General features: G+C 40.2%; 1 protein-coding gene and 1 pseudogene across 1 annotated transcript in view; one reads left to right on the top strand and one right to left on the bottom strand.

Annotated features, from left to right (window-relative positions):
- Positions 1 to 394: 394 nt before the first annotated feature.
- LOC114660378 (vascular endothelial growth factor C-like) overlaps positions 395 to 18,087 on the top strand; it is a 66,618-nt gene continuing 48,925 nt past the window's right edge. The window contains exon 1 of the mRNA XM_028813047.2: positions 395 to 724. Within this exon, the coding sequence (XP_028668880.2) occupies positions 614 to 724 (111 nt within the window). The 5' untranslated portion in view covers positions 395 to 613. The remainder of the gene's footprint in view (positions 725 to 18,087) is intronic.
- LOC114660113 (small ubiquitin-related modifier 2-like) lies at positions 12,768 to 17,560 on the bottom strand (annotated as a pseudogene).

An 18,087-nucleotide genomic window follows, 5' to 3' on the forward strand; every position in this document is an offset into this window, starting at 1 on the left:
CTAATATTGAACTGAGTAAGAACTGTGTGTTTTGAAACTGAGCGATCCTCCACAGACACGCTGTTTGTTAGCCGCTCTTACTTCTAAGCATCATAAATTGGACTGCAGACTTACAGGAACTAATTCAATGAAACGAGGCAAGATAAGTAAAAAAAAAAAATGCTTGAAATGTTTGAACATGTTCACCTAGTAGTGAAAGGTAAACAGCCCCAAAAAAAAAATCTGGAGTGGCACCCCTCCCAGAATGTTGGCTCCTCCCGTGAATGGCAGAGCTCGTCCGCTGCACTCGATCTCGCTCGCCGTCATTTAGCCTTCTCTCGCGGCGCGGGTATCCGTCACTCGGCAGGCGTGGGCTCTCTCTCTCTCTCTCTCTCTCTCTCTCTCTCTCTCTCTCTCTCTCTCTCTCTCTCTCTCTCACTCACTTTAAAGCACAAGACAGAGAAAGTTCGCAGCCACTGACTTCCAATGAATGAAGTGCGCTGACAGGAAAATACAAAAAAACTAAACAAAAAAAAAAAAAAAAAAAAAAAAAAACCTACTGAAGCATCAGACTTGTAGAAAGGAGAGGTGCTATTAAACTTTTATTCCATGGATTGTTGTGTTCCCGTAAAGCATGTGCAGAATTCATATTACTGTCTGGACCCTCTGTCTCATAACATCAAGCTTTCAGAATGAATCGGGGCAGGATTATTACGACTACTACCAAGACGCTGACGAAATACAGGTAAGCGCGTCTGCTATTCTTTTCAAATGACTCGTTCTACTTTTCAATACCAACTGTTAATGCTAAATAAATAGAGATAAATAAATAGAGAAAAATGGACGGAGAGAAAAAAATAAACAAAAACGTAACTGCCGACTGTAACCTGTTGTCATGGGAATATCACACCATGAGACGGGTGGCATCAACAGGTTAGGATTAGGAAAGACTCGCCTTCGCTGTTAATGAGGACTAGTAAGTGCAGGTTTCATTAAATACAGGAAATGCAGAGATTCAGTTTAGCTTGAATATCTGTGGGGACATCTGTATTCAAACTAGCGAAATGTGTTCAAAACAGCGCAGTGGTTAACACACTCTTAAAAGTGAAGGTGCCAAAATAGTTGTTCAGAGCGATGCCACAGAGAAACCATTTTCTGAATAGCGAAACAACCATTCACATGAAGGGCACAGAGTGAACTTTTATTAGATCCATAACAGGTCCCGGAAATAGCCATGAATAGTTGAGAACAAATGTCTGAAATACCAATGGGCTCCTGATGTTGAAAGGACTCTTGCTGCATGTAATCAAACAGGTTAAGTTCAGGTGTTCTCGACCTGTCAAGTACAGGCTGCTGTGCATTAAATAAAGAACAAATGTCAACTCTGCGCAGACTAAGCGGGTTTGAAAATGGATGGATTGTGTTGTAAGATACGTGTAAGATGCACTTACATTAAAAGAGGGCTTTGCGTTTGTGCACATTTTTGCTTTTTCTTAAGATTCCGGTTATTTAAACTATAATCTTGCTGACTATAGATGAAAAAAGATATTAATTATTTATATGTGTATATTTTTCGTTAAATGCAAGATTTTAAATTAATTCTGCTACAAGTGCTACACACAAACAACATACAAGGCGATGTAAATGCCCATAAAGTTAATTTATTTTTGAATGTCAAATAGCAACAACGTAAAATAATCCTGACCTCCAGTTGTTTCAACACAACATATAAAGGAAAAAAGTCAAGCTTGCAAAAATACGACAAGGGGCAAAGCATTTGGTGGTACTGCAGAAAGTGTATTAAGGTTCCTGAACAATATTTGCTACTGAAATCCATAGATAGATAGATAGATAGATAGATAGATAGATAGATAGATAGATAGATATGTTATGTACATATAAATATTATATATAAACATTATATATATTATATATAATAGATAGATATGTATGTTATACACATATAAATATTATATATATATACATTATATATATTATAGATAGATAGATATGTTATGTACATATAAATATATATAAACATTATATATATATATATAATAGATAGATAGATATGTATGTTATGCACATATAAATATTATATATATATATATATATATATATATATATATATATATATATATATATATATATATAAATTATATATATTATAGATAGATAGATAGATATGTTATGAACATATAAATATATATAAACATTATATATTATATATAATAGATAGATAGATATGTATGTTATGTACATATAAATATTATATATATACATTATATGTATATTATATATCTACTCTGTATATATAAAATCCTAAGCCTAAAAGTGCAATGATTTTGTGCAACGATTTTATGTGACTTTTTATGTCACTTTTTTGTCACACTTTAAATCAAGCTTAATTTAAAACCTACATATATATGTTTGGTATCATTCCTTTCAGAATTTTTGGAACTTTAATGTGATGTTGTTAGATTTTCAGATTCTTATTCCAGCAGCTGATCGAGCAAAGATGAGGTTAAAAAAAAACTATTTGTTTCCCATTGTATCTCTGTTTAAGAGGGGGTTTCGGAGGAGCAAACACGTCTCCTTGGGGAGCGTTCAGCCCCCCTCTTCACACCACGAGTGGCAGAGACGAGAAGTGGCTGGCACATAGCGCAGACCAGGGGGGTTGGCCAGTGAAGCAAGCAGGGGGTAACCCCCTAATAATAGATAGATAGATAGATAGATAGATAGATAGATAGATAGATAGATAGATAGATAGATAGATAGATAGATAGATAGATAGATAGATAGATAGATAGATAGATAGATAGATAGATAGATAGATAGATAGATAGATAGATAGATAGATAGATACTTTATTAATCCCCAAGGGGAAATTCACAAAACTTTTAGGTATAGCTTACTATACATTAAAGATTTCATTTTTTTCCCTACATATTAAGAAGTTATTCAAATCACAAACAACCTTCTTCATGTCAAGAACCCATCCCAGAATAAAATGGTGCTTTGTCAAGTAATTGTTCAATAAGGAACCACACAATCCAGTAAAGTACCATAAAGTGCCATTACAGAGCCAGCATGTCTAAGATTGTAACGTCACTGCCGGGCGGTAATTCAGGCAGGAGGGGGAATCCCATAGCTGAAGTGTCGCTAGAATGTAAGCCAACAACCACTGACCTCTGTATTGTCACTTTGAGAGTCGGTTAACTTGCCAGTGCACATTATCGAAATATGGAAACGGTGGCCCTTTAAATGTGAATCAACTTGGAAAGGTGCTCGTTATAAGACACAATGGTTTGTCGCTCTTCTGACTCTATGCATTGTTCTAAACTGGGCAATGTATAAAATATCTATAAACAGGAGTATATTATGGACAGGTGATACAGACTTTTCAGCATTAAATCAACAGTTAAGTTGTACATATGGAAGCAATGATTCCATGTATACACTTTAAAGAAAATAATAGAGTTAATGTGATAATAATAATAATAATAATTCATTACATTTATATAGCACCCGATTTACAGTGTACTCACTATAAAGACATTTTATAATGTTATAACTTGATTGTTCAATGCATTGATGGCTGTGTGACATGGATCAGCTTACCTGGGCTGGAATTGCACAATTATGAATATGAATCTTCACTCACTTGATTGTCCAGCTTTGGCGACTTACTGGGTGTGTTGTGATAGTTTTTTTTTTTGTTTTTTTTTGTGAGTGACCCCTGAGCCAGACTGCTGCCATAGTTTTTTATTGAGTTGGACCTGATACTGATGGGATACACTCTTAAAAACAACAACTTCTTAATGGCAATTATTGGGATGTGTTGTTCCCCAAAGAACCACTGCTTGACAAAGAACCTTTTCAAAACATTAAAGTTTACTTCCACACTGAATAGAAAAGAAGTTTAAAGATTCAGACTGCATAGCCTTCATCCGGAGTACAAGTGAAAATGAAAGAGCAGATAACACAGAAGGAAGAAAATGAAGCTACAGCAGGTGAAAGAAGAAAAGGTGAGAGTAGGAAGGAAAAAGATGCCATGAGGAAGAGATTGAAAAGGTAGTCAGTCATTGAGTCCTGGAGAAATGTGGGATCCCAGGCTGGGAATGAGCTGAGCTTCTTCTGTGTTTTCTTTGAAAGGTGTCTTTGAAGTCCTGTGAAGGAACACAAATGGAAAAATCAATGTGGCTATGATTTCAGATGTGAACATGCCCCCTGAAAAACGTCTGGTAGCCATCTCCCTGTTTCAACGGTATAGTTTGCTGGACACTTCCGATTTTTAGCCGGCAAAAGACCTCTTACTTAATACTGAGTTTACTGACGGACCAGATGAAGGATATTGTTGGTGACATATTTGCGAGTGACTCCAGCAGTTCCCATTACAGCTCCAAGTGCCTGGTGAAGTGTGGCTCTCCTCTGTGAAGTGAGCTGCTGACAAGAAGTTTGTGCAAGTTAGGTGACTGACGGAAGGAGGCCAGTGGGAGAAATTGAGTATTAGGGTGGGATGGGTGAACCAGCAAGAGTTTCATTATTGGGGTTCCTCTTAGAGTAGACATTATGAGGTCTACTTCTGGCTTGATTGAGCTACATTTCATCCTAAGAAGGGTTTTCTGTACTTGAAATTGGTTCTTTAGGATTTCAAAAGGTTCCTAATATGTGGAAAAAACAGAAGCATTTCACGGATAGTAGGCTAACCAGCAGGATGCTGACAGGGCAATCGAACCTGAACATAACCCAGGTTATTGTACACAGTAAGAGTCCTTTTAAAATCAGGAACCCATTGATATTTCTCATATTTGTTATCATTAGTTCATGGTTACTTTTGGGGCTTGTTATGGATCTAAATAATTTTTAAAAATATTTCTGGAACCTTCATGTTGGCATTACCACCCTTGTATGGCATCGCTCTAAAGAACCACTTTGACACCCTAAGAGTGTAGGCTTCGCATCCTGAAGCCCCAAAGAAGAGAAGCTGGTAAAGAAAATTAATGGATTGATTCCGATAGTCAGTTTAGGCCATCTAGTGGCTAAGGAGTTAGATTTTTAACCACAACAATTTCACATTCCAGTATTATTTCAAAATTGGAAGCAACTGAAATATGCGATAGTTATTTTAAGTCGCTACGGATAATATCATCGCAATTATTCGCTATTGCAATGTCATTTGTTGAAATGCACCTTTGTTTGAATTTTATAACTAAGCGCGTAGCTTTTACTGAAGTAGCAATGCATTGTGTGTGTATGCGTTCTCGTATAGATCGTTATTTTATTCTAGTAGGCAGTTTACCTTCAGGCTGCATCACTGAAGCGATCACTTTAACAAACCCGATGTGTCCACCCTCACTCTTTCTGTCTTTATATCGATCTGCTACTAAATTCACTCATTCACATGAATGGTACTTTGGGTGTGCACGGGAGACAGCCGGCGTATGAGTCCTGCTATGCCCTGACAGGCCAATAAACCATTAACAGCTTTGTGAATGAAATCAAGCTTAAGGGCGTGGAGCGATTTTACTCCTACTGGTTCAGTCAGTGCGCATCAAGTCTATCACAGGGTGAGTCGCGCATGCGCTCAGGTAAGGCACTTGCACTGAGACGTACACGAGACAGCAGCGAATTCTCATTTCCGCACTGTCACACATGTGGCCGGTCTGCTGCAGCAAATCGACCGAACTCTCCTCAGTTTTCGTTGCATTCGTTGTAGTATGAGCTTTACCAAAAACCGGTCAATTAATTAGCGCCGTCATATGAAAGGCGCCATTTATAAAAATTAAGGGACACAAAGTTGAGCAAAAAAGAAAAAAATCCACCAGTTCGTCGTACACTGATGATACTGAGTGGGCGCCGTGTATGACAGTAAAAGTGCGCACGATCCTTAAAGATATATACACAAAGGGGCGTCGTTTGTGCAACTGAAGGGGCGCGCTCCGGACACCGAGGTGGAATGCGGGTCGTCGAAGTCTTAATAATTCCGATTACCCGCTAAGGACATCGAGGGGCGAAGCCCATCCACCCCTTCTAGGGCTGTGGGCTCCAAATGGGCTACGACCGGCATTGAGCTTCACTAAATGTCATTAGTTCACTCCGTTTTGGCAATAAAAATGGTTTAAATCAGTGTTTCTCAGCCTCTGGGTCTCGGCCTGAAGGCGGTGGGTGGTAAGTTGCAAATGTTTATAACGGTGGTGGTTCGTCTCTACTACAATCGCGTCTGATTCACAACCCCTCTTAACGATCTCTCTCGATTTACCAAGGTGGAGGGTGGGACACTACGACCGGAAAGTATAAGAAACCCTGGAATCTTTAAATGACAGGTGCTGTCTATGAATTTAACTTCGAATATCATTATTGAGGGCGGCACGGTGACGCAGTGGCAGCACTGCTATCTTGCAGTAAAGTGACCAGGGTTCGCATTCCGGGACCTCCCTGCGTGGGGTTTACACGTTCTCCTTGTGTTCGTGGGGTTTTTCTCCAAGCGGTCCCAGTTTCCTCCCACAGTCCAAAGTCGTGGGTTATTTGGATTAGCCCTAGTGTGTGTGATGTGTGTTTGTATGTGGGGGGGTTACCCTGCAATGGACTGGTGCCCTGTCCAGGGGTTTGTTCCTGCCTTGTTCCATATGCTTGCTGAGATATGCTCTAGTACCCTTTTCAGTATTAAGCAGGCTTAGAAAATGACACAACAGTTGTTATGTTTTCCTTTTTTTTTAATTATCAGCCAAACAATAATTAGACACAAAATGAGCCAACACATGACTAGATAACCTGTGCCCATCATACAAGATCTGAAAATAAACAATGGTGATGGCCTCAGTAATATTGGTCTGCTCAGGTCCACAAAACATTTTGATGGTGCTCTCAGAAAAAAGAAAATCAACAGTTTTGCAAATGTCCTTGCAGGACAAACACACACAAACACACTATGACCAATTTAGCATTGCTAATTCACCAATTCTGCAAGTCTTTTGACAGTGGGAGGAAACGCACACAGACATGGGGAGAACATGTAAACTTAACCCATACACACAATATATATATATATATATATATATATATATATATATATATATATATATATATATATATCCATCCATCCATCCATTTTCCAACCCGCTGAATCCGAACACAGGGTCACGAGGATCTGCTGGAGCCAATCCCAGCCAACACAGGGCACAAGGCAGGGAACCAATCCAGGGCAGGGTGCCAACCCACCGCAGGACACACCATCACACCCACACACCAAGCACACACTAGGGCCAATTTAGAATCGCCAGTCCACCTAACCTGCATGTCTTTGGACTGTGGGAGGAAACCCACGCAGACACGGGGAGAACATGCAAACTCCACGCAGGGAGGACCCGGGAAGCGAACCCAGGTCCCCAGGTCTCCCAACTGCGAGGCAGCAGCGCTACCCACTGCGCCACCGTGCATATATATATGGAAGAGAAGGTCTGTGATACGGTTTGCATATTTGCAGTTGGAGATCCACGAAGGGAGAAAAAACAAATCACGTATCATAAAATCGTTTTATTCCTGAGCTTTCAAACCCTATCAGGGGTCTTCATCAGAGGATAATGCTTAGACTTACAAGATTCAAAGGCAATATATAGCAACACATTCAGTGGGGGTGTGAGGTATTTGGGTTTGGGTGGGTGGAGGTGACTAAGTCAATATGATCAAGGGGGGGGGGGGGGGTTGTACAGTTTAATTATTGTGTACATGTCCTTCTTAAGTTGGCATATGCTGGATTTATGTCCAAGTGTCTGTTGATGGCGTTTTCATCTGATAGCCAAGACTTGGCCAACTCTCTGGCACTTTTTGTACTGGCCTTAAATTTTACTTTTATGTTGTCCCAGTTGAATGTGTGTCCTGTCGATTTAGTATGTGCATATATCAAAGATAGTGCGTCCTTTCTTCTGATATATGCACATACTAAATCGACAGGACACACATTCAACTGGGACAACGTAAAAGTAAAATTTAAGGCAGTACAAAAAGTGCCAGAGAGTTGGCCCAGTCTTGGCTATCAGATGAAAACGCCATCAACAGACACTTGGACATAAATCCAGCATATGCCAACTTAAGAAGGACATGTACACATTAATTAAACTGTACAACCCCCCCCCCCCCCCCCCTTGATCATACTGACTTAGTCACAAACCCCCCACCCCCCCCACTGAATGTGTTGCTATATATTGCCTTTGATTCTTGTAAGTCTAAGCATTATCCTCTGATGAAGACCCCTGATAGGGGTTGAAAGCTCAGGAATAAAACTATTTTATGATACGTGATTCGTTTTTTCTCCCTTCATGGATCTCCAACTGCATATATATATATATATATATATATATATATATATATATATATATATATATATATATATATATATCGATCTACATGCTGTCAAATAAACGAACCACACGCCGTGGCGCAACGTTAGGGGCATCGCCTCTGACTCCGAGGTTCGATTCCCGAGAGGGAGTGCAGTGGAGTGTGTACACCTGATGAGCCCAGAATGAGGGCGAAACACGTGTCGCGTACTCTTTGCATTTATTTGACAGTAAACTATTTCAACCATTCTATGATCTGCTCTTCACAAACTGAGGGCACCGTGGCGGATGTTAGCAGATTGCTGGCCAACCACAAAGCGTTACCTGGTAGGTAACCACCCACACTATCAGATTGTGACACAGACTTCGAATGCCGTTAATATATATATATATATATATATATATATATATATATATATATATATATATATATATATATATATATATATGCTATATAAATAACGTATTATTATTATTAGTAGTAGTAGTAGTAGTATTATTAAAGTGGTTAGAATGGGAGCCTGCAGCCACTGCAACCCTCCAGGTTCACAGTTGGATACCCCAGTCCAATGGTACCGCTCTGAAGAATTGCCATGGCAGTGGCACGCTTTATGGTTCAGTATGTGGGGTTCACGTCACCGATGTACCACGCAAGTCTGTGTGGCTTTCTTCCTGGTGCTCCGGTTTCCTCTCACAGTCCAAAGACATTCAGGTTAGGTGAATTTCCAAAGCCAAACTGACGCAAGTAAGTGTGTTGGGTGTGCGTGTGTATGGTTACTCTTTGATGGCATTCATGTTTGCTTGCATTGACTCCCGCGGCCTTACGCTAAATAAGCGGGTTTGGAAAATGGATGGATGGATGCGTGATGTACTGAAAGCGCTATAAGCGCATTTCTTTTGTCAGTTGTAAATATATTACGTGCTCACGTCAGTTTCAGCAATACACAATGGGACTGGACGGAACGGGACCTAAGAAAAGTGTTCGAATCAGAATGTCAACCATCATGATAAAGAAATCGATCAAAATTAACGAGTTGCTGAGTTTGTAGCGTTAGTTTTTTTCCGTATCTCACGGCCGCTGAAATTCCAGGTGTGTAATTTTTTAAGGTGAATCTTTTCTGAAATTAGAGACAAATAAACATTCTTGTCCTCCGTAAAGCGTTTCCTTTGTTGATACTGAGACGGAGCGCTTCAAGCCCTGGCACGCCGAGAAATGAAGCGCAGGAGGAGCCGTTTAGTCATTTTATACAGAACAGTGGGGCTGGCACGCGGCGGATTTGTTTTACCGTAACAACCAGTTAGGGAATTCAACCCGCAAGGAATGGGAATGCTGTAGGAAAAAAAAAAGGGAAAGGGCGATTTCAGGAAAATGATCTGGCAAGGATAAAGCATAACATTAACTCGGGGATTTTTTTTTTCTTAATTACATTTCCTGTAAAATGAATTAAATAACGCGTTCAATAGCTGAGATCCTTGGAGGCACGACTTAATTAATTTGTATAAGATAGTATAAGTAAAAAAAAAAAATAAAGGATTCCAGTTACACTTGACACAGGCAAACGGATAATACGGCATGAGTAATACAATCGCTGGCCTCGGGCTTGAAATGTTTACTGTTACTTTTATGCCATTATGTTACGTTTAAATTAGATTTTATTTTTTAATGCACTACACGCTTAGAACTATAAGTGCACTCTTAAAACTTAAGGTGGTTCTTCAGAGCGATGACACAACCATTTTTGGTTCCTAAAAGACCCATCCACATGAATCAAGAAAGAAGCTGCATTTATTTAGATCCATAACACACTCCATACGGCAAATCACCTCAAAATAAACGACACCAGATTTGAAAAATACCAATAGCTCACAATTTTAAAGCCGCACTCACGTCAAGTTTTCTTAATCTGCTAACTGTAAACCGCCCAAACTGGGGCCCTGGACAGAATCTTCTTGGAATCCCCCCCTCCCCTCCACACCCACCCCGGCTCTCCCCTTCCTGAATCCATAGGGTTGCCAGATGTCCCTTATATATGGGCCATGTCCCATATTTGATCATTTTGTCCCCTGTCCCGTATATTTTCGGTACTTAGTTGTAACTTTATAAGTAATTATACTTTCTTTTCTCAGATTCTCTTGATGAAAATAATCCAAATGTTACGAGGAAACTTCTTCAGTTGCTCTGGTTGGCTGAGGACGGCCACACTCTTACCGTTCTGTATCAGCATTACAACATCCAGCGTCGACAAAGTGTGTTGTTACTACTTGCCATGGCCCACTTTTTTTCTAACTGCCTATATTAAATAATAATAATATTTCTGTGTTGTCTGTATTAAATACATATTTTCAAATGATTTCACTTTTACAGAATTTTTTTTTAGCTTGTATTAAATCATTTTCAAATGATTTTACTCTCCGGGGGGTTGGCGCCCTGCCCGGGATTGGTTCCTGCCTTGTGCCCTGTGTTGGCTGGGATTGGCTCCAGCAGACCCCCGTGACCCTGTGTTCGGATTCAGCAGATTGGAAAATGGGTGGATGGATGATTTTACTTTTGTTTTCCTCATAACCCATTAAAATCCTTGGTTTTTGTTTTTAACTGATGTCTCTACTTTTACATAATATATTGGTCTGGGTGTGTAGGGGACATGTATACATCCATCCATCCATTATCCAACCCGCTGAAATTCCTTTGTCCATTGACCATTAGGTTGTACAGTGCCTTTCACCCAGCATGCCACTTTGTGCATATTTACTAATGTGGTTTCCAAATTTAGGGTTATACAAGGAGTGAAGCCTGGGGTTTGTAATAAAGGCCATACAGAATAGACAGACTTGTTTTTTATTCTTAGTTGCTGTTATTATTATTGATTTATTACTACTATCCATTCATCCATCCATTTTCCAACCCACTGAATCCTAACTACAGGGTCACAGGGGTCTGTTGGAGCCAATCCCAGCCAACACAGGGCACAAGGCAGGAACCAATCCCGGGCAGGGTGCCAACCCACCGCAGGACACACACAAACACACCCACACACCAAGCACACACTAGGGCCAATTTAGAATCGCCAATCCACCTAACCTGCATGTCTGTGGATGGAAACTGGAGCGCCCGAAGAAAACAGACACGGGGAGAACATGCAAACTCCATGCAGGGAGGACCCAGGAAGCAAACCCAGGTCCCCAGGTCTCCCAACTGCGAGGCAGCAGCGCTACCCACTGCGCCACCGTGCTGCACCATGTATACATTTATATATAAAATAATATAGAGAGAGATTTTAAGAGTGTCCCGTATTTCTAATTTTCTAATCTGGCAACCCTATGAGTCCAGTACATTAGTATTTCTTACAACAACTATATAAATACATTACGGATAAACAAATGCACATTTTGTTTTAATAATCAAAACTTGAAAATGGATGTTTACACTAGAGGTTTCTTCAGTCTCTTTGTGGCATATCACAACAGCACGTCTACATTTTCTGAAGGAAAAGTCATCTATGAGGTCATCAGACAGCCACTTCTGTGTGAGGACTAAGTTGGCACTGATGATAGCCAACCTGCTTAGACGTCGTTGAGCTATGGATGACCTCACGTATGTCTGGATGAGCTGAAGTTTGGAAAAACTGCTAACTGCAATAAGATGCTGCAGATATTCTATCAGACAGTTGTGGCGAGTGCCCTCTTCTACGCGGTGGTGTGCTGGGGAGGCAGCATTAAGAAGAAGACGCCTCACGCCTGGACAAACTGGTGAGGAAGGCAGGCTCTATTGTAGGCATGGAGCTGGACAGTTTGACATCTGTGGCAGAGCGACGGGCACTCAGCAGGCTTCTGTCAATCATGGAGAATCCACTGCATCCACTAAACAGGATCATCTCCAGACAGAGGAGCAGCTTCAGCGACAGACTGCTGTCACCGTCCTGCTCCACTGACAGACTGAGGAGATCGTTCCTCCCTCACACTATGCGACTCTTCAATTTCACCTGGGGTGGGGGGGGGGTGTGTGGGGGGGGTAAACGTTAACATTTAACATTATACAAAGTTATTGTCTGTTATACCTGCCTTGCACTCTCCACCTTGCACTTTTTAACTTGCACTGTGTTTTTATCACTCTTTAATTTAATATTGTTTTTCTCAGTATGCTGCTGCTGGATTATGTGAAATTAGCTCTGATGGATAAAGCAATTTGGACAACCCGTAAATCTCAATCACCACAGAAAGAAACATAATACTGAGCAGCCGATTCAAATAAGGTGCCACCAGCTACCTTAATAGCCCGGGAAGCAGGGAGAGGGAGAGATGGGGGAGCCAAAGCATTTCTCCCCTAACCACATCCTTTATAGGTCTAGTCCAACATAACATGGGCAACATTCTGAATAATTAAATTGGTGTGTCAACACTGAGGCTATATGTATAGTGTTTCCATTTTGTACAACAGTAGTTAAGTTATAAATGAAAACCTCTAACTCTGAACCAAATTTTGTGTGATGTTGCAGGAAGAATTCCCAAACAGTAATGTTTATTTGGATGTTTTTCAGTAGAGTCCTCCAGTCTGTTGTTGAAACACGTCAATTATGTCTTCATCTTCCATTTCCAACTGTGCAGGTGTGTCCGTTTCATTAATTGGCTGTCCATCGAACCGAAATCGTATCTGTCTCATTGACACACCCTGTCACTCACAATAAGCTTTCATAAGCTTACTCAGTGGTGTATGCCTTTTGATCTTGAATTGAACCACAGACCCATCTTGTCCAGCAACTTTCATATTTATGTGATCATTGTTTTCTGTCTTGACACCTTCCTTTCCACCACACAAAACAAGCTGCAATTAATGGAGTGTCATCTCACTTGACCACAATGATAACAGGGCGCTTGCCGAAAACAGAGGATGCGCTCCATGCGGTGGACAGTTTGAAGGAAAAGTGACGCAGAAATGCTGACATCCCACCCTCTGCACCTCCAGAGATTTTTTAATTGGACTCCTGGGCTAATTCAGTGATGTGTTATTTCCCAAGTTCTGTGTTGCGGGAACAATATAGAAATTAGAAAACTAAGTTTGGTAAAAAAAAAAAAATATATACAGTATATATTGTGAGAGATTAAGGTCTCCGTGACCCCTTGAACCCTCTGAGCAGACGTCAGACACCATATAAAAGTCCAAATATAACTTTTATTTAGACAAATATGTGCACCAAGCACCCTATACTCTATAACACTCATATATAACTAATCAATAATCAATACAATAACCACCACTCCCAGACACGTCGCCACCCTACCTCCCAGCTCAGCTCGGCGTACTGGGCTTTCCCATAGTCCTTTATACTCCCTGACCCGGAAGTGGTTCCTGGCACAACCCACAAGTCCTTATTCCTCCCGGGTCAGGGTAAACAGTCCTTTTCTTCACCCCGGAAGTACATCGCTTTCTCCTGTCCTGGGATTATGACGTACTTCCGGGTTATAGGGCATATAAGAGTCCCCGGGTTTCCCTACAGCGACTCCTGGTGGTCCCCAAGGCATCCAGCAGGGCTGTGCATAAAAACTACATATTCCATGAGTCCCTGCTGGAACTCGGGGCATGTCCATGCTGCAGGGAAAGCTCCACCTGGCGGCCTGGGAGTATTGGCCGGAATGACAAGCCGGCCACATATCACAATATACAGTGCATCCGGAAAGTATTCACAGCCCATCACTTTTTCCACATTTTGTTATGTTACAGCCTTATTCCAAAATGGATTAAATTCATTTTTTTCCTCAGAATTCTACACACAATACCCCATAATGACAACACAACAGTACAAAAAACTTTATTCTTGCAGAACACTCCTCATGAAGTGCAGGTACAGAGCATCACAACAATTCTCAAGAAAAAATCCAAAAATACTTATACCACTCACCAAACACAGAACTATCACATATGAGGATACAGACTTGTTAAAATACATCAAAACAAAGTAGAAACTAATTACCATATATACCTGCGTATAAGTCAGGTCTTGAAACCCGAAAAATCGATCATAAAATCAAACCCTGACTTATACTCCCGCTCAAAAATGCGACATTTCATTTTTTTTACATCTTCTTGCTTCCTCCAAACTCCCACCAGTTTCTCAGTCACATTGAATTTTGTTGCAGCAGCGCACTTACCAATTTCTTTTGCCACTTCAACGACTTTTAATTTAAAACCACCTTCGTATTTTCTTCTGATCTAACACTCCATCGTAGATAAGGGATGCTCTTATGATAAAGTGTATGAGGGTGTCAGATACAAAAAACACAAAACAGTGCAAACGTCACTTCGGAATAGTTTGGGTATTACAGTGTGGTCACGTAGGCACAATGCATAGAAGATAAAGACAGTGTGCTCCGTGGTTACTCTCTCAGGTGGGCATTAGCATATCATAATCTCTTGGACCTATAGCGTGAGTTTTCTGCATTCGACTTATACTACTGACATTATAAAATACCGGAAATTATACGGCAAAATCAAGTCCTGACTTATATACGCGAGTATATACGAAAAGCCATAACAAGATCTGTCCATCAGCTAATTGTAAAATCACAGCCAGGCTGTAGTAAACTCAGTCAGATGAGCCAAACCCAATCAGAGTCCTGGAAACCTCAGCCAACAAGCCTCCTCCCCCTATTGGCCAATCTACAGCTGAGTCAGTGCTGGGCCAGCCAATCAAATGAAAGAACCCTTCTTCCTGATGATTCCACTGCTCCTTTATCTTGAGATGACATTCTTATGATGGGCAATAGTGATGGGAAGTTCAGATCATTTTACCGACTCTGACCTTTGAGTCTCGTTCAGCAAAATGAACGAATCTTTTTTCGAGTCATTTCGTTCATTTCGTTCATTTTAGCAAAATATAATTAAAACGTTACCTGTTACCTCCCTAACACATCTACTGCTTACACAAATGTTGATCACACTACAAACAAGACAAAACTATAATGCTATAAGAAACAGAAAATATTAATTCATTGTTTACATGGGTCTTTAGTCTATGATTCGCAACTACTGAGCCGGTAAGTGGTCACGTGACAAAAGAACGAACGACTCGAAAGACTCGAGGAATGAACTAATCAATTCTCTTTCCGGCTCAGACTGCATAGGTTAAGCTTATGGGGCTGTCACATGATGAACGAACGACTCAAAACCGAAGACTCGAGAGATGAACTAATCAATTCTCTTTCCGGCTCAGACTGCATAGGTTAAGCTTATGGGGCTGTCACGTGATGAACGAACGACTCAAACCCGAAGACTCAAGAGATGAACTAATCAATTCTCTTTCCGGCTCAGACTGAGTTGGTTAAGCTTATGGGGCTGTCACGTGATGAACGAATGACTCGAAAAACCTGAAGACTCAAAAAAACTATAGAAAGTTGCGCAAATGCGCATGCGCGACTGAACGACTCACTCCCACGAGACGACTCGTTCTTCCCGAGTCACATTAAAGATTCGTTCAAAATGAACGAATCGTTCAGGAACGACCCATCACATTGACCCATTGGGCAAACAACATGCGCGTGTCGTCTTGACACACATAAAAGAACAGCTCTTTTGGTTCTATGCCATTTACTAACCAAACAATGTCTTACGTTTACTGTAGTTGTTCTAATAATTGAAGGGTGACCTCAATATTTTTGATAAGCCCTATAGGCAAGAAAATGGCAATTTTTGCCCACACTTGGCAGCCTCTCGTTATTTCACTCTAGATAAAAGACAAAGTATACAAAATATTAAAGCTGGGTGGTATTTAGTAATGTTAAATAATACCAAATAGAAGATAAAAAATAAAAGAAAGATAGCAAAGTCTGGACATAAACAGTATTTGAAAATCTTACTGAAAAGTAGAAATGTCAAGGGGTGGACGTTGTTCTGGCTTTTGGTTTGGCGATCGGTGCTATTCATTGGTTACATTTTCTGACGTCTCTTGATCCCTGACGTTGCTTCCTATGCTGCCTTTCTGTCATTTTTTCGTTTTCTTTTCTGGTCCATTGGACAAGTTATATCTATGTTAAAATGCATACGTGGAGTTTCAGAACATGCGTGTGATTGGCTATCTTGCCCTGATGACGAATGACTCTGATCAAAGTATTCGATCTTTCAAGTACCTCTGCACTCCTTCCTTTCTCAAGCTGTAAACTAATTCTGTAATTCCTAGTCCTACAGCTTCTGTCTTTTCCCAGGTTATAAGTTAAATAAAATGGGTTCTATGAAATCTGTTCTCATTTCCCATTCCCAGGTCATAAATTAATTGGAAAAGAAACCGACTAGAACAAATGCATATATTACTGGTACAATACAGGAAGAATGTACAAGAAAAGTTTGCAACGCCCATGATTAACGTCCTGTAAATTCAGTTCATCCTGGTTCATTTGAGCAACATCATTTAAACTTAATGAAAACTTAATGCAGTTCAGAAATCGAAGATTTTCAACACCAGGACAGGGAGTCCACCAAAAGTTGCTGAGAATGGATTTGGAGTGATGGTAACGTTGAGGTTTTTTGAAAAGTATGTGAAAATTTTGGTCCAAAATGATGCTGACATGGTACCCTCCTAAAACATGAGGCCTATTGATGCTGGAGCCAAATGCTACAGGACTTGCTGGTTCGGTCTTGCCCTGGGTACATTTTGGATGATTTTAAATGAGATAAATGTGATTGATGGAAGACCTTTAGTTGAATTATGGAATGCTTGATGCAGATAGAATTGAAATTTATTTTATGGATGGCTGAGTTCCACTCCTTTTCTGGGATGCTAATTGAGGGGTCCCTTTCCCAACCTTCCCTAGGATCTTTGTGAGGTAGACTCTTTGAAATGTTATTGTTGAAATACTATCAGAATCTTCATTAAGATGGCCTTTGGGACTGATATGAGTTTGAGTTGTGGAAAGTTGGGAAGGTTTCTTATAATAACATTTCTAGTCTGCATATAGGAGGAAAGCTGTAGCTGTGAGGTTGAATTTGGAGCATTCTTGTCCATAAAATACAAATCCATTGTCTACAGAAAGATCTCTAAGTGTCTTAAAACGCATGACGTGAATACTGAGTACGTACCGAAAGGTTTTTTGCTTTCCTCTCCTCTGTGTCAGATGGTCAACAAATCACATTTAGGAATCATGAACTCCATCTCCATCCTTAATCAACTGAATCTGCTAGGGACTGTTTTATTTGCTTTTGTATATTTTTACTGAATTTAATAACATCTTACTGTCTCTGCGTAATGTGTTGCCATGTACACCTGTCAAACGTAAATAGGCCTATATACTGTATATATTTTTATTTTTATATAAATGCAAATTAGATCTGGTTGTTCGTTTGCCTTATTTATGTATAAGGCTTTAAATCAGAAAACAATATGAACCTGTTTCTGATAAGAGTGAAGGTTTGTTTTGCACTTGAGTGTTTACATTCTGTTTAACATTGCCCAGGTTGATTTTCTATTTAAAATACTTACATTTATTAGAAACTAGATGTCCCCTGCAGCTCTGTCCGCGTAGTAGTGAAACAGGACAAACTTTAAAAATCAATTAAAAAAATTTAATTTGTATTGAGAATAATTTATATTGACAGCTTTCTTATACAATATTTTTGGTTTTGCTGTTGGGGCGAGAATGCAGCTATGATCTCTTTGCCAAAAATGTAAAAAGTTGGGAAGGTATGTATTGCCAAGCGGAATGTAGGTACACTCCAATGTCAAACGTTAGCACTGTATCTGATCGTGCTGAGCTCTGATGGGAGAACGTCCCTCACGTGGGGACA

The sequence above is a fragment of the Erpetoichthys calabaricus genome, chromosome 11 (genome assembly GCF_900747795.2).
Source record: "Erpetoichthys calabaricus chromosome 11, fErpCal1.3, whole genome shotgun sequence".
NCBI classification, from domain to species: Eukaryota; Metazoa; Chordata; class Cladistia; order Polypteriformes; family Polypteridae; genus Erpetoichthys; species Erpetoichthys calabaricus.